Source organism: Eubalaena glacialis, chromosome X (genome assembly GCF_028564815.1).
Source record: "Eubalaena glacialis isolate mEubGla1 chromosome X, mEubGla1.1.hap2.+ XY, whole genome shotgun sequence".
Lineage (NCBI taxonomy): Eukaryota > Metazoa > Chordata > Mammalia > Artiodactyla > Balaenidae > Eubalaena > Eubalaena glacialis.
The window spans coordinates 19,149,515-19,176,953 of record NC_083736.1 but is presented as its reverse complement, the minus strand read 5'-3'; the positions used below and the strand labels follow the sequence as shown (position 1 = coordinate 19,176,953).

Sequence of the window (27,439 nt, the reverse complement as noted above, 5' to 3'; positions counted from 1 at the left end):
TTGCTGTCAACAACAAAACCACCGTACTGCTGTCTGGAGCAACCATGAGCCCATGCTGTCACCAGGTAGAGGCTATTCTATGCCTGAAGTGGAAATGCATAAAAATCTCAGAGTTACAGGCAGCTTTAAGGTCACTTAGTTCAATTCCTTAGCAGAGGTCTACAAAAACCCATTCAAATGGTCCTAAGACTTCTCCCCTTAGGCATGTCCAATAACCAGGAGCTCATTCCCTTCTGAGGTGGCCCATTCCCTCCTCGAGTAGTTCTAAACAAAACAGTGCTCCTAATGTTGATCTGGAATCTCTCTTCTATCTACTGGTCTAGTGTAGTGGTCTAAGGTATTCTAAACACCCCTCTGACCTCCCCAAATTTAGTAAATGATTCTGCTACCTTAACTCTCCTTCAAAAATGTGAAAACAGTTACGAGTTTATCCCTCAAGTGTTCTCTTCTCAAGTTCTTTCAACTCTTTTCTCTTCAGTCATAAATTCTAGACCAGCAGTTCCCAAAACACAGGAAAAAGGGGAGTTCAGGGACTTCTGGCAGGACTTCTTGGGAATTTTTGTGCTGCTAAGTACTGTGATTCTCCAAAGCAAAGGGAAGGGGAGGACAACTCACCTCTATTACTACTTCATGGAACACACACTTTGGGATATTTTGTCTTAGGCCATTTACAATCCTGATTCTTTCCTCTGGAAATAATTCAGCTTGTTGATGTCGCCACAATTAGACCCAACACTCATGGGAGGGCTAAGGTCACCAGTGTGAGCAGAAAGTATACCCACTCGTTGGTTCTGGAGGAAATCCATCTAGAACAGATGGATGTATGGGAACCCATCTCACCAGACTGTGATTTCCATCTCTCCAGCATCTCCACATTTCCAATGTTGAGTGCCCAAACGATGCTTAATTATTATTCATTGAATCGGTATGTTAATAGAGGATGAATGGCTTCAATGCAAACATAGAACACTTAGGAAAAAAATAAAAATCTCTCTCCCACTCAGCATAAGGTTGAACACTAACATTTCCTAAGTTTCTATGATTTTGACTTCTATATCAGAAAATCATCTCGTGGACCCAATAAACAAATACATTGATCAATAAATTCAAAACCCAACCAGACTATGTCCAAGCGTCCAGGTATATAACCACAGAAGATCAGTTAAATCGCTAATGATAAGCAGGATCAAAGACTTCTAGGACATTTTTAGCTGGAAGCAAGCTTAGCAAATATTTAGCCTAAACCTTTAATTTTATGGAAATATATATAAATTTCTAATCTTAACAATAGAGAAGATTGATTCCAAATACCTGAACACTGATGAAACTATGCAGCTGAGACCTGGGATGATATTAATGGATTTGGTCAATACACACGGATAATTTTCATTTATGCTAATGATAGTGCTTCCCTATAGCAGGCTTTATCGATGCCTGCTGCTGTCCCTGGGCACTCACCATTTTCAAGCACACCAATCTGACAGCTTCCAACTGCCAGCACCTGAAACTAGTCACCCCAGGGCTTTCTCTGGCCACCAGAGCCCTCTAGGCCTATGCTGGGCAACGCCGGGGAGTTAATACACCTGGTGGCAGTCCTCAATCAATGATGGAAAGTGAGTTGGATGACAAATACCCCAGCTCCTTTGCTCCTGAGATGGAATCATGCTGAAGCATATTCTACAGTTCCCCAGCAAAATGAGCCCCAGTTGCCCACAGTAATAACTGGCTTTAAAAAAAAAAAAAAAAAAAAAAGTGGAGGAAAAGGCAGAAGAGGAGAGTCAGAAGGAGACATGACTCAAGTAATGAAATTGAAACTGTGATTAAAAATCTTCCAACAAACAAAAGTCCAGGACCAGATGGCTTCACAGGTGAACTCTATCAAACATTTAGAGAAGAGCTAACACCCATCCTTCTCAAACTCTTCCAAAATATAGCAGAGGGAGGAACACTCCCAAACTCATTCTATGAGGCCACCATCACCCTGATACCAAAACCAGACAAAGATACTACAAAAAAAAGAAAATTACAGACCAATATCACTGATGAATATAGATGCAAAAATCCTCAACAAAATACTAGCAAACAGAATCCAACAACACATTAAAAGGATCATACACCATGATCAAGTGGGATTTATCCCAGGGATGCAAGGATTCTTCAATATACGCAAATCAATGTGATACACCCTATTAACAAAGTGAAGAATAAAAACCATGTGATCATCTCAATAGATGCAGAAAAAGCTTTTGACAAAATTCAACACCCATTTATGATAAAAACTCTCCAGAAAGTGGGCATAGAGGGAACCTACCTCAACATAATAAAGGCCATATACGACAAACCCACAGCAAACATCATTCTCAATGGTGAAAAACTGAAAGCATTTCCTCTAAGATCAGGAACAAGACAAGGATGTCCACTCTCGCCACTATTATTCAACATAGTTTTGGAAGTCCTAGCCACAGCAGTCAGAGAAGAAAAAGAAATAAAAGGAATACAAATTGGAAAAGAAGAAGTAAAACTGTCACTGTTTGCAGATGACATGATACTATACATAGAGAATCCTAAAGATGCCACCAGAAAACTACTAGAGCTAATCAATGATTTGGTAAAGTTGCAGGATACAAAATTAATGCACAGAAATCTCTTGCATTCCTATACACTAATGAGGAAAAACCTGAAAGAGAAATTAAGGAAACACTCCCATTTACCACTGCAACAAGAAGAATAAAATATCTAGGAATAAACCTACCTAGGGAGACAAAAGATCTGTATGCTGAAAACTATGACACTGAAGAACGAAACTGAAGATGATACAAACAGATGGAGAGAAATACCATGTTCCTGGATTGGAAGAATCAATGTTGTGAAAATGACTATACTACCCGAAGCAATCTACATATTCAGTGCAATCCCTCTCAAATTACCAATGGCATTTTTTCCAGAAGTAGAACAAGAAAATCTTAAAATTTGTATGGAGACACAAAAAACCCAGAAGAGCCGAAGCAGTTTGAGGGAAAAAAACAGAGCTGGAGGAACCAGACTGCCCGACTTCAGACTGTACTACAAAGCTACAGTAATCAAGACAGGATGGGACTGGCACAAAAACAGAAATATAGATCAATGCAACAGGATAGAAAGCCCAGAGATAAAGCCACGCACCTATGGTCAACTAATCTATGACAAAGGAGGCAAGAATCCACAATGGAGAAAAGACAGTCTCTTCAATAAGTGGTGCTGGGAAAACTGGACAGCTACATGTAAAAGAATGAAATTAGAACACTCCCTAACACCATACACAAAAAAAACCTCAAAATGGGTTAAAGACCTAAATGTAAGACTGCACACTATAAAACTCTTAGAGGAAAACATAGGAAGAACACACTTTGACATAAATCACAGCTAGATCTTTTTTGATCCACCTCCTAGAGTAATGGAAATAAAAACAAAAATAAACAAATGGGACCTAATGAAACTTAAAAGCTTTTGCAAAGCAAAGGAAACCATAAACAAGACGAAAAGACAACCCTCAGAATGGGAGAAAATATTTGTAAATGAATCAATGGACAAAGGATTAATCTCCAAAATATATAAACAGCTCATGAAGCTCAATATGAAAAAAACAAACAACCCAATCCAAAAATGGGCAGAAGACCTAAATAGACATGTCTCCAAAGAAGGCATACAGATGGCCAAGAAGCACATGAAAAGCTGCTCAACATCACTAATTATTAGAGAAATGTAAATCAAAACTACAATGAGGTATCACCTCACACCAGTTAGAATGGGCATCATCAGAAAACCTACAAACAACAAATGCTGGAGAGGGTGTGGAGGAAAGGGAACCCTCTTGCACTGTTGGTGGGAATGTAAATTGATACAGCCACTATGGAGAACAGTATGGAGGTTCCTTAAAAAACTAAAAACAGAACTACCATATGACCCAGCAATCCCACTACTGGGCATATACCCAGAGAAAACCATAATTCAAAAAGACACATGCACCCCAATGTTCATTGCAGCACTATTTACAATAGCCAGGTCATGGAAGCAATCTAAATGCCCATTGACAGACGAATGGATAAAGAAGTTGTGGTACATATACACAATGGAATATTACTCAGCCATAAAAAGGAACGAAACTGGGTCATTTGTAGAGACATGGATGGAGCTAGAGACTGTCATACAGAGTGAAGTCAGAAAGAGAAAAACAAATATCGTATATTAACACATATATGTGGAACCTAGAAAAATGGTACAGATGAACCGGTTTGCAGGGCAGAAATAGAGACACAGATGTAGAGAACAAACGTATGGACACCAAGGGGGGAAAGTGGCCAGGGGGTGGTGGTGGTGTGACGAACTGGGAGATTGGGATTGACATATATACACTAATATGTATAAAATGGATAACTAATAAGAACCTGCTGTATAAAAAAATAAATAAAATAAAATTCAAAAAAAAAAAAAAAAAAAGGAGGAGATGTGACTATGGATGAATGGTCCAAGAAATGCGACTTTGCTTGTTTGGAAGATGGAGGAATCACACTTGGACCAGCCAAACCAGACTCTTTGCTATTTGAAAAGCAATTTTCTTTCCTTTTCTCACGTTGTTTCTTCCATCTGGAACTGTATTGGACCCATCACCATCAATTCGAATCCTAACAATCCTTCAAGGTCCACATTTTTCTAGTATGAGTCAATGCATAAGTGAACAAATGCATAAAAAATGAAAGCTACCTGTGTGTAGGTTGGCTTTCCTACCCAGTCATACACTCTGGCAACAAGAATCAGTAAACAAATACCTAACATGGCGAGAGTGGGGCCGACCCATGCCAGGTTCCATGCCTTCTTTTTGCTGAACAACCACTGGCTTTGTTTCTTTGACTTTATATTCTATGCTCTGCCAAAACATCACGTTCTTCGTTACTTGTCAGTAACTGGTTTCTTTATTAGTTTACTTACCGAGGATATTCTGTTCCCCAAAAGAAAGGCTTCTGGAGCTCTCCTGCTGGAAATCCTGGGAGAAAGATAAACAAACAAACAAACAAAATTGTAAGGGATGTAGGGATTGATTTAATGATGAGTATCTGGTTCTAGCTTTGGCACTGAAGTTCCAAAGGCCCATCTTAAAGGTACTCCTCATGGAGCTGGGACCCCTCTAAGAGATCCAACTATCTCTAAGATGATATTAATTCAACTGAGTTTGAAATCAGTGCATTCCATCAGTTTCAAGGAAACTATTTTGCATGGATACACTATTGGCAGTGTCCAAGCTGCTGTGAACTGGGTTCCTTCATAAACAGCACATGCAAGAGGCTTCCAGCTGTCTTGCGGCTTCCCCTGATACAGAAAGGGCCAGCTTCATGGGCACACAACCAATGCAGTCACACAGGGCCCCCGTGCAGAAGGACCCTGCAATGGAATTAATGCTCTGCTGTCACTGTATGAAATGCTTAATAAATTTATGTTTGAATGTGATTTTGGAAGTGGAGACCAAGGGGACAAGAAAGCATGCGTGTGAGCAAAGCAGCCATGCAAAATATTCCTGTCCACGGTTCCTTTTATGCTCCATTTGCACGCAGCATCCAAGATGCTCCCTGGGAGCGCAGAACTCCAGTAGACCCACAATATGTGCGAATTCAGCAAGACTCAAAACAAGTACAAGGTAAGCATGTTACATCTAGGGCTGAGTATGTGGGAGCTCTGACAGCTCTCATGGGGCTCTTTCTGTTGGAAGCAGAATTTGCTTTGATCACCAAAGGGCAGCAGTGGCATTCTAAGAAACATGAATGGCCAAGGAACTCTGTCATACTCTTTCTTACTCCTGTATCAGTCAACCACATATACCGAAATGATGGCGTAGAAGGAAAGGGAAAGACAGGATGACCCATAGTTTCTTTTCCTTTCAGTCCTTTCTTACTCATCAGTAAGCCAAAGGTAGAGAGTGTTGGTAGAATGTACATGTATATAAGAAATGAAGTAAAACCAACTGAGTTAGTTTTATGCAGTGTTTCCACTGTTCTGGCAAGAAGAAAATACATACCCATGTACAAGCTAGAAAATACAAACTACAATTTCATCAATTCCACATCTCAGTTAAAAGTTCTTATATCTGGGGACTCCCCTGGTGGCACAGTGGATAAGACTCCATGCTCCCAATGCAGGGGGCCTGGGTTCGATCCCTGGTCAGGGAACTAGATCCCACATGCATGCTGCAACTAAGAGTTCGCATGCCTCAACTAAGGAGGCTGCGTGCCACAACTAAGGAGCCCACATGCTGCAACTAAGGAGCTGGCGAGCCACAATTAAGGAGCCCTCAAGCTGCAACTAAGAAGCCTGTGAGCCGCAACTAAGGAGCCCGCCTGCCACAACTAAGGCACCCACGTGCTGCAACTAAGGAGCTGGCGAGCCACAACTAAGGAGCCCTCGAGCCGCAACTAAGGAGCCCACCTGACGCAACTAAGACCCAGAGCAACCAAATAAATAAATATTGTTTTAAAAAAAGTTCTTATATCTGTATTTGTTTTGGCATTGCACAATATAAAGATGAATGGTAAAATTACGCTGATGATTTAAATTTTTAATTTTTCTTACAACTTACAATGGTATTAAATAGCAAATAAAAAATACTGTGACAAGTCTAGAGAAAGAGAGGCTGTAGAAGACAGGACAAAGCTATATATTTTAGCCCCTTTACAGCACTTTTTCCTGCTTTCTGAAAAAGAGGTCCCCATATTTTCATTTTGTACTAAGCCCCACAAATTATGAGTAGCTGGCCCTGGGTGCAGATGAGTGGGAGAAATGCCTTGCTTTGCTTTGCCATTTCAACTCGCCACTAAATTTTGTACCCTGGGGTTGATCCTAGGAGCCGCACTTACAAGCCATCACAACTGGGAATGCAAAGAATAGTAACAAAAAAAATGAGAGAGAGAGAGATACCTTCTGCAACATCCTTGCCTGCTCCAGAGCCACTGCTCAAAGCCCCTGGAGACTAAAAGCTCTTTTATGAGTTCAAATGTTTTCTCTTCCCTCTCTCCCTCTCAACAATCTGTCTACCTCTCCTCCAAGACAGGACACTACGAGAAGTGACAGTAGGAAAGCACATTCTTAATTTAGAAGTGAAATATTAATTCTATGTAATTCATATACATATACTATTTATATTTTTTAAATAATATCATAGTTTGAGATTTCAGGGTGCAAAAACCTAATTGTAAAACAGAGCTGGATCCAGCTAGTAGTCCTCTCTCTTCCCGCTGCTTTCACATAAAGGAAAATGCATCTGACTCTGGAGGGGCAATGTCATATTCATCTTCATAATTTCCACATTTTCTTAAATATCTTTGGCATCTTTACATCAATATTCCATCATCTTTTTGGTGATTACTTTCAGTAAGTCATTCTGACTTGAATATATATATGCAAATATATATTACATATATATGCAAATCACAGTGTTTATATGAAAATTCTGTCTCACATAATATATCATCAAAAAGCAATGATATTTCCTAATAAGAACAATGATCATAGACCAATGTGACTTAATTATTAAATCATTATGGCTTTCCTGCTTGGTAATGTGCCCAGCTGGAAGCATTTATGCCCATTGCCAACCCCTTTACAGGAAAACATCTGCCACCTGCATGAGCCTCCTTTCTGCCGCTGTTGCTGTTAGAGGCCCCAGACTCGCAGACCGCAGCCATCACACTCCCCTGATCAGCTGTATCTTCGCAGCTTGTCAGGGCCATGGAACCCAACACTGATCAACAGAAGAATCTGATGCCCTTAGGACCATTTTGCTGAAGTGAATGGATTAACTGTTTAAGCTGCATTTTTGGAGATGTCAACTGGCGAGAGTGATAGATCAAATCCCAACAGGGCCAACTCAATATCTTATCTCATAAAGCGAATGAGTTCTATTTAGCAAAGGTAGAAGCGAAAAATAATTAAATAAATGGAAAGTGAATTCTCTTTCTTTTCCTCTCCCTTTTTAATAGGCTTTTCTTATCTTTTCTTGCATATCCATTTTATCTCCTCTTCTTCCCGTTTCAGCACTGCCTCACCACCTATTTCACACTTTCCAAGCTCCTTTTTCTATCGGTATATTTATGGGAGACATTCCTCACAATGTTAAGTGTGTGTGTGTATATGTGTACGCATACATATGAACAAGAGAGATAGGAGAGAGGGAAGGAGAGGGAGGAAAGAGAAATTTAACTATCGGACTGGCAAAAATTCATAAATTTAATAATACGTAATACTGGCCAGGGTGTAGGAAGCATGTTGGTGGGAATATAAATTCTTGCAAGCATTTTGGAAAGCAATTTAGTCATCTCTTAATGCTTTAAATGCCATTTTAAAAAATGAGTAACTGCATGCTGATAAGGAAAAGGCTCTAAGAGATATTATTAAGCAAAAAGAATATTAAGTGTAAATACAGCATTCTGTCATGTATGAGTCCTTTTATGTGTACTACATGTGTAAATGTATGCATAGGTATATAGAGTCAGGTCTGCTATAACGCTTGTACTGAAAAGGTAAATTTGTTCCAACATGATTGAAATATCAGGGAAAAGACTGGAACATAACTCCAATTTCACATTTTCTTATGCGCAATTTTGTCCATGAGAAATGCTAGATGAAAGCAGAAAATGGCACCCAAATGAACTGAGCTGCTTGAGAGTACACAAAATGCACACATCCCAACATGGACCAGCTACCTCCGTCCCCCATGTGTTAGAAGCCCTACCCATCCACACCTGGTGTTAAAACTTTTCAGATAAACCTCCTTCCACCACTTCACAGTAACTCACAAGCTGTAAGCCCTCCAATGCCAACTTCCCCAAGCAAACTTCAGGTCTTTTTTTTAAGGGAAAGCACCATATTTACTGCAGCATTTATGTATTTACCCATTTAACATGTGTAAAACCGCGCTGTCGTTTTTATTAGGCTCCTAGCTTTTGTTTTCACGTGTCACTGATAGTTTTTTATTGTTGTGCCCCAACGCCATTTGTCCCATAAGCCTCGTGGCTTTTATTGCACAGTTTTGCATAGTGCAGTGATATTTAGGACCACATGTCGCATTATAGCAGAACTGACTACGTATGTACACATCTATGTGTATATGTACACATATATATTCCCACCAGCGGTTCTCAAATTTTGTCATGCATCAGAATCACCTGGAGGACTTACTGAAATACAGATTGCTGGGCCTCACCCTCAGAGTTTCTGAGTCAGTAGGTCCAGAGAGGTGGCTAGGAATTTGCATCACTAACAAGTTCCCCTGTGATGTGATGCTGATGGTTTGGGAACCACACTTCAAGAACCACTGCCCAATCACTGGCTCTCATGCACTGTGGTGTCATGGCTAAATATCTTTATTGCTGCATTGCTGTAACTGAGAAAAGTGTGCAACAACCTAGATGTTCAACAGGAGGGGAATGAGTTAATGATGGTATAACCATATTATGGACTGCTGTGCAGCAAATGAAAAGAAAGAGGCAGGTCTCCATATTCTAGCATGGGAAACTCTCTAAGAAATGCTGTTGGAATAAAGCAAGGCATAGATATAGATATATAAATGCCATTTATATATTTAAAATAACTATCCTATCAGTTTGAGTATATGTATGAAAATTCACAGAAAAGGTCTGTAAAATACACATCAAAGTGGTCATAGTGGTTACTTACCTCTTGGAGATAAATGGGATTTGGGGTGGTGGGTGGTTAAAGGGGCTTTGGACATAAGTGTAATGTTTTAAATATTGATTAATCAAAGGTAATCAACTTGTATAATTAAAATGAACTCTTTTAGGGACTTCCCTGGTGGTCCAGTGGTTAAGAATCCACCTTCCAATGCAGGGGACGCGGGTCTGATCCCTGGTCGGGAAACTAAGATCCCACATGCCGCGGGGCAACTAAGCCCATGCGCCACAACTACTGAGCCTGTGCGCTCTGGAGGCTGTGCGCCACAAGTAGCGAGAAGCCTGTGCGCCGCAACAAAGAAAGATCCCACATGCCGCAACTAAGACCCCAACACAGCCAAAAATAAATAAATAAATAAATATTTTAAAAAATAAAATGAACTCTTTTAGAGATAAACAGGTGTGTGTATTACAGAAATTTCTCCTAAAGGTTATCCCAAAATAGTTTATAGTTAACTAAGCTTACATAGTAGTTTTTTGCTCATACATTTGTCAACACCAGCAAATTCCTATTTCAAGCAAAAATACAGACTGTGGTTAAATAATTCCAAACACTAAAATTCTGACAAAAGAAAATATTGGTATCTATATGTTGTAACAACCTCACTATTTGGTAGCAAAAAATTCTCTTTCTCAAATCTGCATGTAGGAAAATCACAAGGCCTGCTTTAGGCTTTCTACTTGGGTCAGCCTTTTGTTTTTACTGGCGTTTCTCATAACTCTATCAATGAATATTGACTAACCTAGTTGGAATCTTAGCAAAATGGTGACCATAGAGTGCTTTTGTTTAGGACACAACTACGAAACAACTGATCACATTCAGTGGGTCAGGTTCACCTAGTTGGTCTTTAAAGTCATAAAGTTATATCCTAACTGTAGCTGTATCTTTCCAGGAAAAGTTAAATGCTTCAGTGTGTCTGGGTTTCAGCGTCCATTTTACTAGTGTAAAATCACATTAATTAGGGTTTTTAGTATAGGCAAATATAGAGAAAAAAAAACAAAATTAGCCCATTGTCCCACAGCTCAGACCTAAGAAAACAAACATATATCCTCAGGGATAGAGTTCAAACTGTATGGAGAGATGGGAAAAAAATTAATAATTTCCCTTTTTTCCCACCCCTCTCCCCCCAGCCCAGAACTTCCCACTACTACGTACAAAACTAGCTTCAGATATTTACTCAAATGTCACCTCCTTCTCACTAAGGCCTTCCCTAGTGCTTTTTAAAGGAGGAAAGTAGTATTCTACCCCCCTTTCTTGCTTTGTATCTCGTCATAATACCACCATCTATGATACTCTAAATTTTACTTATCCTTTATAAAGTATTGTCTGTCTTTCCCCAACTGGAATGCAAGCTCCATAACAAAAGGACTTTTATTTTTACCGTTCTCTCACTGCAATATCTCCAGAACAATGCCTGGCACGTGGTAAGCACTCAATAAATATTTGTTGAGTGAATGGAATCTGCACTCTGTGAAACTCTAAATGGTGACTTGGGTTAAACATTACCTATAACTATGAGTGCGTGTTAGCCAAAGTCTAAAACATTACACGACACTATTAGTACTACCAATGCGCTACTTCTTGAAGTTTCCATATTCAATACCAGAATAGGGCTATGTTCCATTATTCAAGCTCCGGTTTTCCTTTACCTTCTAGATTAGGTACTCTGTTGGTTCCATTCCCTTACAATCATGGCCGAGCTAGTGCGGTTTTGAAGTTTGCACATTTTTTTCAATAAACTCTTAATCAGAATGCAAATATTAACAAGATGAAAAGCTCTGCCCAGCTCCATGCAAATTCCATCACCCTATGTCCTCTTAGCCCTCCGTACCACCAAGGCATAAAAGTAGGATATTTTCCCTTTTATGGTTTTATGGCATATGCTACAAAGAGAAAATCACACAAAATACTGATTTAGATCAGAGTCCTTTGGTCCTAACAATACTGAATGAAGATAATCTCTTTTCCCTACATTCTTTGTATGCTTTCACATAATTGCCACATTAATTTTTTTTTAATTATTTATTTATTTATTTATGGCTGTGTTGGGTCTTCGTTTTTGTGCGAGGGCTTTCTCCAGTTGCGGAAAGCGGGGGCCACTCTTCATCGCGGTGCGCGGGCCTCTCACTCTCGCGGCCTCTCGTTGCGGAGCACAGGCTCCAGACGCGCAGGCTCAGTAATTGTGGCTCACGGGCCCAGTTGCTCCGCGGCATGTGGGATCTTCCCAGACCAGGGCTCGAACCCGTGTCCCCTGCATTGGCAGGCAGATTCTCAACCACTGCGCCACCAGGGAAGCCCTGCCACGTTAATTTTAAGTTCCATATCCGTAAGTGTATGGTTCAAGAAAGTTATCATGTGGCAAGTATTTTGAAAGCATTTTCTTCCAACGTTTGTCATTTGTAAGTTTTGCGTTTTGTTTTTTATATATTGACACTTACAAATGGTGATTATTTTAAGACAACTGTAGTCAGACTGGAAACACGTTGTTTCCATGTTTGGTCAGATTTAACAAGATGGGAGGCCTCCAACTTTCAATACCAGTCTTCGAAACCCAGAGCACCTGCTTCTTCCCTTTCTCTCCATCAAACTTTTGAAAATTTACTAATACCCTCCATACCCAAGGGTGGAATTCAATCCTCGGCTGGTTGAACCTTCGGATGAAACCTGTAGATATGGAGGGCCAACTGTATGGTGCAAGGCAACTCGAACTCCATCTAAATTTGGGAGCAGTTCACTCTTAAATTCAGTCTTTCTTTTGACTCCTTTGAAGGAAGTGGCATTATTTGAATTTGTTCAGTTAGGATCTCTCCAGCGGCCTCGGGGGCAGAATTGGCACAGCCAGGGGCCAATGACAAAGTAAATTCAGTCCAAAAGAAGTTGACAGGGGGGAGGTTCTAAAGGAGAATCCAATGGGCTTGAGAATGTGTAGGCCAATGTGCACACTCAACTGTTTAATTAAATCTGTTTCCATATTTGCTGTAGGTGCTTTCCCCAGAGAGGTACTTGGGTTTTCCATTGAGTGTGTATCACTATGGGTGTTTGTGATACTTTTATTGAGGGGCTGACTGTATCAATACATTGTATTATATTATTAGTCTTGTCAAATAACAGAATGCTTGGTCTTTTGCATGGATTTATTGGTGTATTAATGTGACTTTATTCTAGTACATGTCATGACAGTTATTTTCAAAAGCCTTAAGTATATGCTTATATTACTGAACTAATCCATGTATCAATCTACATTCCAAGGCTTACTGCTGATGTACCATCTTAGCAACATTATTATACTTCTTGGTGAGATTCACTTGTAGTTAATTCTGCTGACTTGTTTATTTTACTTATCCTGCCTAATAGCTCCAAGTTCTACAGTTCACTACGTGAACATAGTTTATGACCCTAATTTTGGAGATGTTAATATATTTAAATACCATCATAAAAACTACTGGGAGAAGTTTGGTTTGGTTATGATGATGCATAAATAACCAGTGACCACTAACATTTACTGAGCACCTATGATGTTCCAAGCCACACAGGTAAGTTTTGAACATACAAATGTCCTCAAAGAACCTACAATCCAGTGAGGGGGAAAGGACGTAACTAGAAAAAAATTCCATTTTGCAAAATCTAAACAGGAAGGTGAACTGATACCAAAGCTCTCTAAAAGTGTATTTTTAATTGAAATGTCTTTTAAAGTCAGTAAAGAAACACTGGATACATGGGAGTAGATGCATAGGCGTGTTTTGGGAAAGGGGTTATCTGTACACACGTGTACGCTAATGGGTAAAAAATTCGTAAGATCAGTAGGGTCCAGAGTTTTCAACAGGCCCCCAGTTACTTTGGTGCATCCTAGTTGAGACCCACTGGCTTAGATCAGAATAAGGATTCTCAACCCCAACTGTACATTAGAATCCCTTGGGGAGGTTTTTAAAAATATACCCATGTCCAAGCCCCTGTCCCAGACCTATCAAGTCACAGTGTCTGGGATGGAGCCCTGAGCAGCAGTATGTTTTAAAAGTTCCCCAGATGATTCGAATATGCAAACAAGTTCAGAAATCTTGGTTTAGGAAAAATAACTGATGTATATACATCAGCCCTCCTGTCTCATTCTCCTCTCTTCACTGCTCCTCAACACTGTGCTTGTAACGTATGATATTTTTATTACAATTTTGCAGACTATTCTTTCAAAACTGAAATTTTACACGGCTTATAAATCATGATTGTACAAAAGGACAAAAATAGTTTTAATTGCAACTGCTTTGGAAAATCCAGGATGAATGCTCACTCTAAGAGAGAACGAGTGCTACATCTTATTCAGGATTAGTTCTTATAATCAGATAAGCCGGATACCATTCTTCTAGAATCTAGGGGGCCATCAGTAGGGACATGGAAATTGCTGCAATTACAAAGCACTTTTGGTTATGTTTTTTACTGTAAAGGGATTTCATTGTCATCTCACTGCTAAGATTAATAGTGGCTTTTTTTTCAATTTGGCATCTTGCAGTAATTTGGTGAATGCCAACCCTCCCCTTTCCAGAAAATATCAAGTTCTAACAGCTGTGACTCATATCAAGGGATCCAGCAAGATGCCCTAGCCATCTGCCGGCTTCCTGCAGGTAACCTCCTGCCACCATATCTATCAGCCTAGAACTGACAAGCTGAAAGCAGCTTCTAAAATCTGCCCTCCATCTTGAAATCTTCTCTTCTGGCTCTTCTATTCTTTTCCTGCCAGAATTACCTCCAGGCTGCAACAAAGAGAACCTCTTCTTCTTTACCAGCGTAACCAACCATCCCTGTCTGCCCAGGCCTCAAGGGCTCCTGGGATGTGGAGCTTTCAGTGCTAAAATTGGGACAGTCCCAGGCAAACCAGGACAAGTTAGCCTCCTTACCTTTACCCAACCAAGTTTGACCTCTTTTGCATTTGAACTGCAATTTTATAGCTCAGCAGTTCTCGAATTTCAGCATCTAGTGGAGGTTTGATGGTTAAAATCTTCCTAAAACATAAATTGCTGGGCGCACCCCCAGGGATGGGACCAGGTAAAGCCCATTTATCACAGGTGATGCTGACTGATGCTGCCGATCCGGGGGCCACACTTTGAGAAACACTATGCAGCTCAGTATCTCATATTCTACTCACGTACCAGCAAGTCCTTTCATGCACACAATTGCTGTCCTAGGTGTTCAAAACTGACACTAGAGGAAGTGATGTTCAGTTCAGGCCTGGGAAAACAGCAGATGCTCAACAAATGCCTGTGTGGGGTCACTGAGCCATATCTGGGGTGAGATAATGGTCTCGAGAATGAAAATGTGACTAACATTTTCCCCTTATCAATTAGACCAAAAAAAAAAAAAGAAAAAAACTGAGTCTCTTTATTCATCTCCTCCAACAGTATCTTTATAACGCCCAACAGTATCTTTTACGATGGTAAAAGAAAACCAACTCATCTATTGTTAGTGAAAATATAAATTGGTACCACTTTTCTCAAGAGAAGTAGGATAATATGTATTTTTAAATCTCTTAAATTGAGCGTACCATTTGACTCAGCAATTCCTCCACATCTAGGAATCTACCCTAAAGGATAGTCTCAGATTTGCACAAAGACTTAGCCGCAAAACTCATCACAGAGTTTTGGGGTTTTTTTTAACAATAGTGGAACAGCCTTAATGTCTTTCCGTAGGAAATTAAAGAAATTAAGGTGCTTTTATTTGGTGGAATACTCTTGCATGGTAACTTAGAAGAATATGTAACAAATGAAAAAAATACTTGTTACAACTTTCAGTGGGAAAAAACAGTTTAACTGGATGAGTCCATAGTTAATTTCAATTTTTAAGTATGTAGATAAACATAAGTTTGAGAGAGATTCAACAAAATTATTAACTGTAGCTATTCTTAAATTATGATTAACTTTAAAAATATTTTTAGCTTATCTAAAATTTTCTAGATTTTCCACAATAAATATGAACTACTTTTGTAATAAGGGTTAAAGACAACTGATTTTTTTCAAGGGAGGACAAGTGAGACTGTGACCTTCAAGACAAATCAGTGAGATTGTTCCCTGACTCCCTGACCGTGGCTCTTTTCCAGCTTCCTGATGCTCTCCTCACTCGGGCTCACATCCAGGTCGCTCCCAGTGTGTGTCCCACTCACACCCCACCTCTTGAGTCAAACTGACCCTGAAAACCATTCTGTGCTTTCTGCTACCAGCCCTGCAGCGAACCTGCCCAGTCCTCTGTCTGGAAACAGCATGCGTCCTGCCCCACGAGAGTGTTTTCACAAGTGCACAGCAGGTGGTAAATGCGTCCCTCCAGGCATCGGTCCTGGGACTCACCAGTTACAGGAATGCCATGAGATTGCAGGGCTTCCCACTTAAAGGCAGCTTGTCCCTCGGTGGCACTACCCAGAATGTCATTCTCAGCCGCCTCCTTGCTCAGGCCTCAGAGACATGGGGCTGTATTAGGACGTCCAGAGTCCTTGACTAGACCAGGACAAGAACATCTGAAAATAGTTGTAGCAGGTGTCCCACAGCCTTGCTAAGTGCATCATGTGGCAATTCTGGAAACTATTTGAACTTTGCTCATGACTTAACTTCAACTCACTTAACAAAATTTTTTTAAATTTCAGAGTAAATTTTGTGAAGGAAAACGTTTTGGGAGAGTAGCTCAAAATATTCTTGTTAAGGTAGCTTATGAAATCTCTCAAATAACATCCCCACCCCATCGGAATCCAAGGATGGAAGAAGATCATGGGCATAGCCAAAGGGCTTGCAGAGAACAGCACTCTTAGAGATGGCAATAATCAACTGCTGCTTGATGCGACAGCCCTTTAAGCCATGAAATCAGCAAGACCTGGAGACCACCTGACCTTCTGATCCTCATCCCCGGCAGTCCCCACATCCTGTAATATCTTGTTTCCACACCAAACAAACAATCCCCCACCACATGGGTGAGGGCAGAATACAATGATTACTCTAACATACAATTATACCATGCTTTCAACTTTTTCACAGTGTGTTCACATGTGTCATTTCATGTAATTCTCGCATTTCTTATCTGGCGTTGAACAGTGTAGGCTGAAGACTAAGAGCATGTAATCAGAGAAGCTGGGTTACACTCCCATCTCCGCAACTTACTAGTTGTGTGCTCTTCCGCACGTTACTTGGCCTCCCTGAGCTTCAGTTTCCTCTTCTGTAAAATGGCCCACAATACCAAGCTTATAGACCTACTGTGAAGATTGAGATAATATACGTTAAAGTATCCAGCACAATGCTTGGCACATTAATGGTTCTCAGTGAAGAACAGCTGCACAGAACAATTACACTCTCCATTTTACGGGAGTCCTTCAAAGCATCAGCGGAAAAGTTGGGAAACTACCTGTATCATCACTACACAATTATTTGAGAACAATCTTTTGGGATTTAACTTACCCACTCCCTATTTCCCCTCACCACTGCCACTGCCTAGGTTTAGACCCTCCCCATCCTTCTCTTGAACCACCTGCCAAACTCCTAGCTGGCGTAGGGGCCTCAATCTTTCCCCTCTCCGAGCCATGATCTGTAAGACTAAGACCAAGGAACCAAAAATGAAGTTTCTTGCCTCTCAAAGAAAACTATACCAGTTCCCTATGGCCTGTTCCTCAATATGGCTTACAAGGTCCTCATCTACTTCGTCTACATTTCATCTCCCATCATGCCTTCTCGCCCCATCCCCCGTCTACCACACGCAGTCTGTGCCCCAGCAACTGTGCCCATCTCACCGCCCGTTCCTGCTCCACGCTCCGCGCGTGTTGCCTTTGCACCAGCCAGTACTTCTGCATGTCCCAACCTACCTACGCTGCCTACAGAATTGTTCTCCTTTCAAAGCCCACTCAAATGCCATTTTCACTGTGAAGCCAACCTTCACTCCCCTAGATAATTAACACTGCTCTGTGGCTCCCAGGATGCACTGCACAGCCTTCTGCTGCACACTCACCATGGTGCCTTATAAATGACTGGTAACAAGTCTGTCTCTCCCCACGTCTCACAAGCAAGGAATCCTAACAGCTAAGATTTATTGACTACCGACTACAAACCAGTTTCTCTTCCAAGCATTTTGTATATGTTATCACCTTTAATCTTCACGACAACCCTATAGGATAGTCATTACTATTATCTCCATTTTATAGATCATTAAACTGAGGCTTAAAGAAGTTAAGTAACGTGCCCAAGGTTGCAAGTTATTAGTGGCCAAGCCAGGATTCAAAATCAAAGCCCACACTCTTAACCACTACACCATACCATATTAAAAACCTAGCACTGAACTCAGTACCTGGGAAGTTGTAATGTCTGTATTACTTATCTCTTGCTATATAACAAAGTATCCCAAAACATAGTGGCTCAAAACAATAAACATTTACTATCTCACAGTTTCTCTGGGTCAAGAATTCGGAAACAGCTTATTTGTGTGGTCTGTCTCAGGGTCTCTCAAGCGGTTGCTGTCAAGATGTCAGCGTGGGCTGCAATCATCTGAAGGCTTGGCCGGACTGGAGGATACGCTTCCAAGATGGCATGCACACACGGTGCTGGTCACGGGCAGGAGGCCTCAGGTCCTTCACATGTGGCCCTCTCCACCAGCTTCCTGAGGGCCCTCATGACATGGTTGCTGGCTTCCCCCAGAGCGATCAATCCAAGAGAGCAAGGCAGAAGCCAGATGTCTTTTATGACCTAGTCTCAGAAGTCACACCCTGTCATTTCCACAGTATCCTATTAGTTACAGAGGTCAGCCTTATCCAGTGTTGGAGAGACTACACAGGGGTGTGAACACACAGGAAGTGAGAATCACTGGGGGCTCTATAAATATTAAGTGAATAAGGCGAAAAAATTACTAAGAATTGCTCTGTCAGGATCTTTTCTAGATGATGAGAAGTCTGGATTAGGTGGCCACTTAAGTTTCCTTCCTTGTAGCTCCAAAACTATGGGAGATTATTTTCCAATTCTCCCCAAATAGATTGTCAAGTGGATTCAGGGATTTAATTTCATTAAAGTCCAGTAGAGGCCACAGGTGAGTATTTGCTAACTTGGCTTCTACTTTATGGTTTTAGGCAGAGTCAGCAAAGTATGAGAAATTCTACCAGTCTGAAACACAGTTATTTCCTTAACAGCAAAACAAATCTATGTTTGATTTCAGGATTAATTCTATAGTTTGATGCCAGCGTTAGCCCAGCCTCTGCACAAAGGCTTATCTTCTTTAGCAGAGTATCTGTGATTAAACTGAGGCAACTAAATCCCTTGTGTATAAGAGCAAAAACAATAAAAAATCATTGGTTTTAGCCCTTAGGCCTTGCTTGTTTTCAAGCCAAGGTTTTGTTTGCTTAAACTAATTCCTTAATATGATTTGAGACCTACGAAGATAAAAAACTAATATTGAAATAAGGCACTATGCAGATACACATTGATACTGAATACATGAAATGAATTTTGTTCTAAAGACCAGTCTATATTAGCGGAAATGAGAACCAAATGTAAGCGGCTGCCCCCTCAGGCTCACCCTCCCGCCTCCCGTACGACCACCTGATTAGATCCAAAGTACTTCGGAAGCTGGGTCAGAAACATGCCACGAGGCTCCCTAGATCCCATCCTCTCACAGTGCTCTACACCACGGATTGGCAAACTACAGCCATGTAAACAGTTTCACTGGAGCACAGCCGCGCTCATTTGTTTATGAACTGTCGATGGCTGCAATGGCAAAGGTGAGAATCTGCAACAGAGACCATATGGCTTGCAAAGCCAAAAATATTTACTATCTGGCCCTTTATAGAAAACATTTGCCGATCCCTCGTCTACACCTCTGGCAGCTTGGCCTGAGGTGAACTGTCATTAGCCCAAATGTCTATGCATGCTACACGCTATTCTAAAAATTTTTAAGGGAGAATGGGGGTATTACTGTTTACGTTGAGGCGTTACATACATACAGTAGAGGAACAAATTTTCATGGTAGGACACAGTGAGTTTTTTACACAAGTATCGCCTGTGCAACCACCTCCCAGATCAAGGTAATGTCTCCTATGCCCCCTCTCAGTCAATACCCCCCGAAACAAAGGTAGCCGTTAGTTTAACTTTTATCACTGAGACCACAGATTTGTTTGCCTGTTCCTGAGCTTCATACGAACGGGACCGTGCAGCGTCTCACTCACCATTAAGTCAGCGGCATTCTTACACACTGCAGCATGGAGCACTTTGTTCTTTTCCCGTGCTGTGCAATATTCAATTGTATGAATACAGCACAATTTCATTTATCTACTCTTCTGCTGATGGAAATTAGGTTCTTTCCAGATTTTTGCTATTATGAATAAAGCTGCTATGAACATTTGTGTACATGTCTCTTGGTGGGCATCAGGATCCATTCATCCTATCAAGAGTGGAATTTCTGGGTGATAGGAGACATCAACAAATACTTTTCCAAATGAGTTGTAATTGTTTAATGTACAAAAATATTGTTTTAATGTATAAAACCTTCTGAGAACAAAAGTTCAAAATACGCCCCTCCCACAATCTTCATATTACGCTGTGTATCCTGTGACAGACTGGCTATCCCAGGCATTAGTGGCGGGCGTGCCAGTTTTTGATACACAAAACCCTGACCTTGACAATATGCTGGCACTTTTCAAACTGATCTTGTTAAATCCCACCAAAAACTCTGTGGACTAGGTAACCTCAACATGTGACAGATGAGGACAAGAGGGGTCAGGAAGGAGAAACACCTTGACCAAGGTCATGCAACTAAATCAGCGGCACTCAAGGTCTCCCATCGAGCTTCTGTCTTCCTACTAAAAGCAGGAAGACCTGAGACTTCCCTGGAGGTCCAGTAGTTACGACTCCACGCTTCCACTGCAAGGGGCACGGGTTCGATCCCCGGTCGGGGAACTAAGATCCTGCATGCCACGCAGCATGGCCAAAAAAAATAAAATAAAATAAAAGCAGAAGGACCAGCTTTGCATTTATCACAGAGTTAGGGAAGCACAAGCTTAGGCACCAATAACCTCAGCTCCTTGTTTTCCTGTTTAACCACCTTATCAGCTCAAATATAATTAAATTCTGCAACAGCTCCTGAGTATAACTCCCCGTACAGCAGACTTAAATCATCATTATTTCACACTACACTCTGTGTCTGAGGACGTTGCTACCCACCTTGACAAGGGTAGAAAAATAAGAAGCTATACCCACCCTGCAAAAATCTAACATTGAAAGATCACCACAAATCATAGGGTTTCACACGTAGGCATGGATTTGCAAAAACAAACAAATAAACAAACAAAAACCCTACAGGTTTTTCTATTTTCTACTCAAGTCTCTACCGCATGCTGAAGCTAACTTAAATGGCATAAATCAGAAAATGATAATGCGAACTGAATGAAATTCTCATAAATCACGTTACTAAGTATAGTTACATCTTAGATGTGAAACCCAATTAAACAGATGGCCACATGCTGTCAGAATCAGCCCCTAATCAATAAAGATGTTCATTTTAGAAAATCACCTCCATTTTTCACTTCTTCAGTGAAGCAAAAAGGTGGTACTTGGGGGCTGGGGGGAGTCCCAGGAAACCCAGTGGGGAAATGTATAAGGAATTCCACCTGTCTTAATTTATAGTCCAGAAAATCAGAAAGGAGGGAGAAAAAAAAGTCACCCACAGGATTCCTTGTCATCTTGCCTGGGAATGTAATTTACAATGAGAGCAAGCACTGGTCATTAGGAAAACAGAAACAGCTTGAATCTCTTAATTAAAATACTGCTTCAAATTGTTCATTCCAAACCCCCTCCGCTCATGAGCTTTCGAGAAACCACTGGGTTACCCTGAAATGGTTGCTTCCTCAGTAAACCTCTGATAAGATCGCCTCTTCCCAGAAAGAAACAGGCTGAGCAGGGGTGAATCCTGGAGGCAGGATTTAAACCCCCCAAGAGCAGTGAGTATTCACTGACATTGGAAAGCCAGTGTGGAAGCACTGCTGAAGAGTCTACCTCAGTGCCTTGCCTAGCATAAGAACTGATCTATTACATTCACCAGATTGGTGAAAATTTTGTCTACCAATGCCAAGAAGTGATGAAAATGAGAGCTGGTGAAAACACTTCTGTACTTTGGAACACTCACTCTGGAAAACATTTGGTGTCATCTGAAAGTTGAATATTTGCATACTCTACAAGCCAGTAATTCCACTCCTAGTATATACCCCGAACACTTGTTTCAGGGGACATGTATGAGAATATTCAGAGCAACATAGTTCATAATAGCAAAAACCGGGGGAAAGGGGAACGCTTAGGTCTGTAGAACAGATAAGTAATCTGCGGTACAGTCACACATGGAATGTTACACAGCAGTGAAAATGAAAAACTTACTGCAACATGCTACCTGGATGAATCTTAAAAACATGTTGAATGAAAGCACAATTGCTTAAGATTGCATGCAATATAATACCATTTTTATTATGCTAAAAATAAGTAAAAATAAACAATATATTGCTTAGGGATACATATGGTTTAAAATTTATTTTTTAAAAAAACAAGAAAATAACAAACACAAAAATCAGAATAGTGGTTACCTCAATGGTGAGGAAGAGGAAAAGGATGAGGAGGAGCACAGACAGATGCAAAGACATCAGGAATGTTCCAGTTCTTGGATGGGTGGTAGGTTCATGAACGTATATTTATTTTATCATATGTCTTCTTATACACTTTGTAACTTTATGTGTTCTAGCATGTTATATATAATCTTTTGCATGTACAAAGTAAACCATTTTCTTTTAAAATAGATAATTCAAAGAATTTTCTATCACCCAGTAAGTTATTGTAATTGATATCGGTATAATTCGTGTTATATAAATATAACCTATATTATTATAAATAGTATTTATAAGTAATATCTAAAATATCATAATTTCCCATGTAACACATGCAGCTTACTTCTCAACTCAGAGCTATAGCAAAGCATCATGTTGTATATTTTAAATATATAATATTTTTATTTGTCAAGTATACCTCAATAAAGCTGAGGGGGGGTGGAGAAAGCAATGGTATTTTTATGATAATAATGCACTGCCAGCTAACTGTTTTCCCGTTCACTACCCTCCCAGACCAGTCCGGCAGAGACTGCCATTCTCCAAGGTGGCCACACGAGGGCGACTCTAAGAAGGTGTGCCTGCTGGGAGTGGGCTGTCCCCTCTGGCCAGGGAGTCCTGTCAGGATGAGGGCCAGCACAGAGAACCTACCACAAATGGGTAGACAGGAAGCCTCACTGAGAAGGTGGCACTCAGGCAAAGATTTGAAGGAAGTGGGAGCGCGAACCACGCAGATCACTTGGAGAAGTTTTCCAAGGCAAAGAGAAGAACCCCGAGTACAAACGCCTGGAAGGAAGAGTGTCTCGTGCTCTAGGGAACAGGAAGGAGGCGAGCATGGCTGGAACAGAGGGGAGATAAAGGCAGGATCATAAGAGGCCTCGGGGCCATTTCAAGTAATTTGGCTTTTATTCTGTGTGAGATGTGACGCTGATAACGGATTCTGAGCAAAGGAGGGACATGAGATGACTGTAAGACATCTTAAAATGGCTGCAATATTATATTTAGAATAGACCAAAGGGGGATAAGTTCAGAAGCAGGGAGGCAAGTGAGGAGGCTATTACAGGGATTCGGGGGGAGATGGTGAGGGCACAATCAAGGGTAGCAACTCCTTATAAATTTCATCTCCCACGCTCAACAAACAGCTTAGAGACATGCTTAAAACCATGAGATTAGAGGTGCTCACCATGCGAGGGAGTGAAGGTGGAGACCAGAAGACGTGCAGGAGCAGCCCGCCCTCCCACAACAGGTCACTGCCAGCCTGCACTCGGGGTCTGTCATTCTCGTCAATGTCTTCAGGCTTTTCCTACATATGGATGTACCTCTAGACAATATATAGAACTGTTCTGCATGCTTTTGAACTCTATTTATATGATATCATACTCCACATATTTTTCCAAGTTGTTTTTTTTCACACACACAACCTATTATTTGTGCATGCCCTTGTGTGAACATGACACATTTTGATTCATTCTCCTTTGGAGGGCCACATAGGTTATTCCCCTTTTGCTGCTATTATAAACAACACTGCTATAAGCATTCTCACATGGGCCTCCTCATGTGAGACTTCTCTAGGGCACTGCTTCCCCAACTATGTTAGACTCACCTGGAGGGCTTAATAAAACAGATTTCTGAGCCCCACGTCCAGGGTTTGTGAACAACAGGTCTAGGGTGAGGCCCAAGATTTTGCATTTCTAACAAGTTCCCCTGGGACTCTGTTGCTAATAATCACGGGACCACACTTTGAGTAACAGCACTAGTGCACATGTCAAGAGCTCAAGTGACATTCACAGACACGCATGCCCATCTTTGGCTTTTCTAGCTGTTGCCCAATTGTGCAGCAAAGTGGGTGAACCGATGTACATTTCCACCAGCAGTTATGCGTCCCTGTCGCCAACATTTGGTGCTGTTAGATTTTTAATTTGTGCCAATCTGACCTTTAATAATTTTTTAACTTATCATGGTAGTTATAATTATGTACCTAATACATGTAAATAAAAGAAACTCAAGACTTTACATCCCAGGATTAATTAGAGCATTTCAAAGCTTTTCTAACAGCTTCTAAATTCTCCCCAGCTACCTGCTCATTTTTCCCATCAATCCTAGTAATAAATAAAACAAAAATCAGTAAGACCATTATGAAAGAAAAGTGGAAGCTTGTTCCTTTTCATGACCAACATCACTGCAGTTTTATTTACTGTAGTTGCTTTTTTTTTAACTTAATGGTTATATGAAGCTTTTTAAAAAAAACTTATAAGGTAAAGAGAATGAGGAAAATTGGACGTATGGGTAGGGAAACAAACTTCCTTCACCAACATACCTGGTCACTTCTGAGAGGAAATAAAGAATGCCCTACTCTTAAGTCACAGTCATGGAAAAGTTCCGTCCATTTTGTAGCACATTAACAAGGAGACAAGGAACCGGTACTCACGGATCTGGTTGGTGGATGCACTGTAGAAGGCATTGACAGTCGTTGGATTTGTAAACCACCTGTAGAAAGAGAAACAACCACCACCAAGTGATCATCATTATCCAGGCAGGAGGGCAGTGAAACACATACAATGTGGCGGGATTTATTAGCAAATAACCAGGGAACAATGGGGAAGCGCCACACGCAGGGAAATGATCACCTCAGTTTAGGGTTATTGCTCTGCTCAATGAACAATCTCATCCTAAACTGAACATGCCTGGTTATTCACTGTTACTAACGTAATGTAAAAAAGCACCAGGGCTTCTGAAACAGCTTTAATGAAAAATTCTAGAATCTAAAGGGATCTCCCCACAGATGGAAACACAGCAACAAGCTGATGTTTGCCAGGCCCTGTTCAATGGGTCCATGGGACAGCTGAGTTTTCTATGCTGCATCACCTCTGACCTGTCCATTAAAGGTTTGAGATTGGTGGCAACATAGAAGTCCACGTAAAGAGAGATAATAAAGCACAACCACGGTACCTAGAGGGTCTGCTTGCTCCCGCAGAAAGTTTACTGATTTAAGCACCAAAAGATCTAATGGCTCATCCTGCCTCTATCACTAACTAGCCGGGTTGTGGTGGAAAAGTGGCCTATCTTCAGTTTCGGCTATAAAACTAAGGTATTGCATTAAGATATCTTGGGAGTACCTTCCAGCTATGAAGAGTCTATACTGCATTTTAAATGCACAGGAAGTTACTTAGATCAGACTCAGCAAATTTTTTCTGTAAACAGATGGTAAACATTTAGTCATTTCATGGGCCAAGAGGAAAAATCAAGGACATTATACAGGTACTTCTATAGTGAGAGAAGCTTTTCTATAAAATTTTATTGATAAAAGTCAAAATATAATAATCTAGTACAGGGCTTCCCTGGTGGTGCAGTGGTTAAGAATCCGCCTGACAATGCAGGGGACACGGGTTCGAGCCCTGGTCCAGGAAGATCCCACATGCCGCGGAGCAACTAAGCCCATGTGCCACAACTACTGAGCCTGTGCTCTAGAGCCTGCGAACCACAACTACTGAGCCCGCGCACCTAGAGCCCGTGCTCCACAACAAGAGAAGCCACCGCAATGAGAAGCCCACACACCACAACGAAGAGTAGCCCCCGCTCGCCGCAACTAGAGAAAGCCCACGCGCAACAACAAAGACCCAACGCAGCCAAAAATAAATAAATAAATAAAAATAAAGTTCCCTTTAAAAAAAAAAATAATCGAGTACAATTTTTGGTAATACAGGCCTATTAATGAGAAGAATGAAATTCCTTAGGGGCAGGAGAACATTATGCTTTGAGGTTCAAAGTTAGTGCTTCCTACCATCAAATCAACCACAGACATTTATCTCTAAAGATCACTCTTAGCTCATGGGCTGTACAAAACCAGGCAGCAGGCAAGATTTAGCCCTCAAGCCATAGTTTGCCGACCCCTGACTTAGATGCCTGTTGAGTTTCAGGCACTGCCCTTTATGATTAAAACCAAACATTTGTCTTAAGCGAAACTGCTCAAAATAAACTTCAATAAATCCCTTTTCAGAACAATCATTTTACCAATTTATGTCTAATAGAATAATTATGTCAGACTAATAATTTATGTCAGACTAACACGAAACTGGTAGGAAATCCAAGTGTGGATTCTAGTTGGTCCACCCATACCTTCTCCCCTTATAAAGAAGTCCATGACTGTCACCCTATTATTATCACTAGTAGCAGCAGCAGCAGCAGCTAACATTCACGGAGCACTTACCACGTCCTACGCACTCTCTAGTCATAGGTTTTCCTCATAGAAACTACAGGAATTACTAACCTATCTCACAGGAAAGGACAATGAGACTTACAAGCATTATATACTCACACAAGGTCTAGTCTGTCTGACTTCAAACCAGTTCTCTTAAGCATTATATTATACTAGAGACATCACTGGAAATCAAAAAAGAGTGCCTCCTCTTGTCAAAGCTGAAACCTGTACTCACTTCCATAAAACGTATATTCTTTTCCTTCAAATTTAGGATGAGTATTTCAATAAACCCTAATGTTTGACACACATTCACTGGCTGGCTTACTTTTCTGAGGAGAAAAGTACAGGGAAAGCACTTTTATTGCCCTAATGTTACTACCTGTAGTAGGTAATATTATGGCCCCCCCCAAAAAAATGTCCATGACCTAATCCCTGGATCCTGTGAATATGTTACATTACATGGCAAAAAGGACTTTGCAGATGTAATTAAGGTCAAGGAGCTTAAAATAGAGCGATTACCCTAGATTATCCCAGGTTGGCCCAATCTAATCACGTGAGTCCTTAAAAGTGGGGATCCTTCTCTGGCTGGAATCCTAGAGCTGCAACAGGGGAGAAAGTCAGAAGAGATGTTGCACAACGGGAAGTCAGAGAGATTCCAAGGGTGAGAAGGATTTGACACGCTGTGGCTGGCTGTGACATGCAGCAGCCACGTGCAAGGAGTGGGGAGAGAGTCCTCTAGGAGCTAAGAGTGGCTCCCAGCTGACAGCCAGCAGAGAAGTAGGAACCTCAGTTCTACAATGAGAATCGAAGAGGATTCTTCCCAGAGGCTCCTGCTAAGAGCCCAGCCAAGCCATGCCACATTTCTGACCTACAGAACCGTGAGGGAATACATTCGTGCTGCTCTGAGCTGCCGATAAGGCTGTGGTGATTCATTACAGCAGTAA

General features: G+C 41.0%; 1 protein-coding gene across 1 annotated transcript in view; it reads right to left on the bottom strand.

The window, feature by feature from the left end:
* The window catches only part of PHEX (phosphate regulating endopeptidase X-linked), a 192,516-nt gene that overhangs the window by 20,293 nt on the left and 144,784 nt on the right, over positions 1-27,439 (bottom strand). Inside the window, exons 15-16 of the mRNA XM_061178566.1 lie at positions 24,726-24,784; positions 4,966-5,020 (exon numbers count right to left, since the gene is read on the bottom strand). Coding sequence (XP_061034549.1) covers positions 4,966-5,020; positions 24,726-24,784 — 114 coding nt within the window. The remainder of the gene's footprint in view (positions 1-4,965; positions 5,021-24,725; positions 24,785-27,439) is intronic.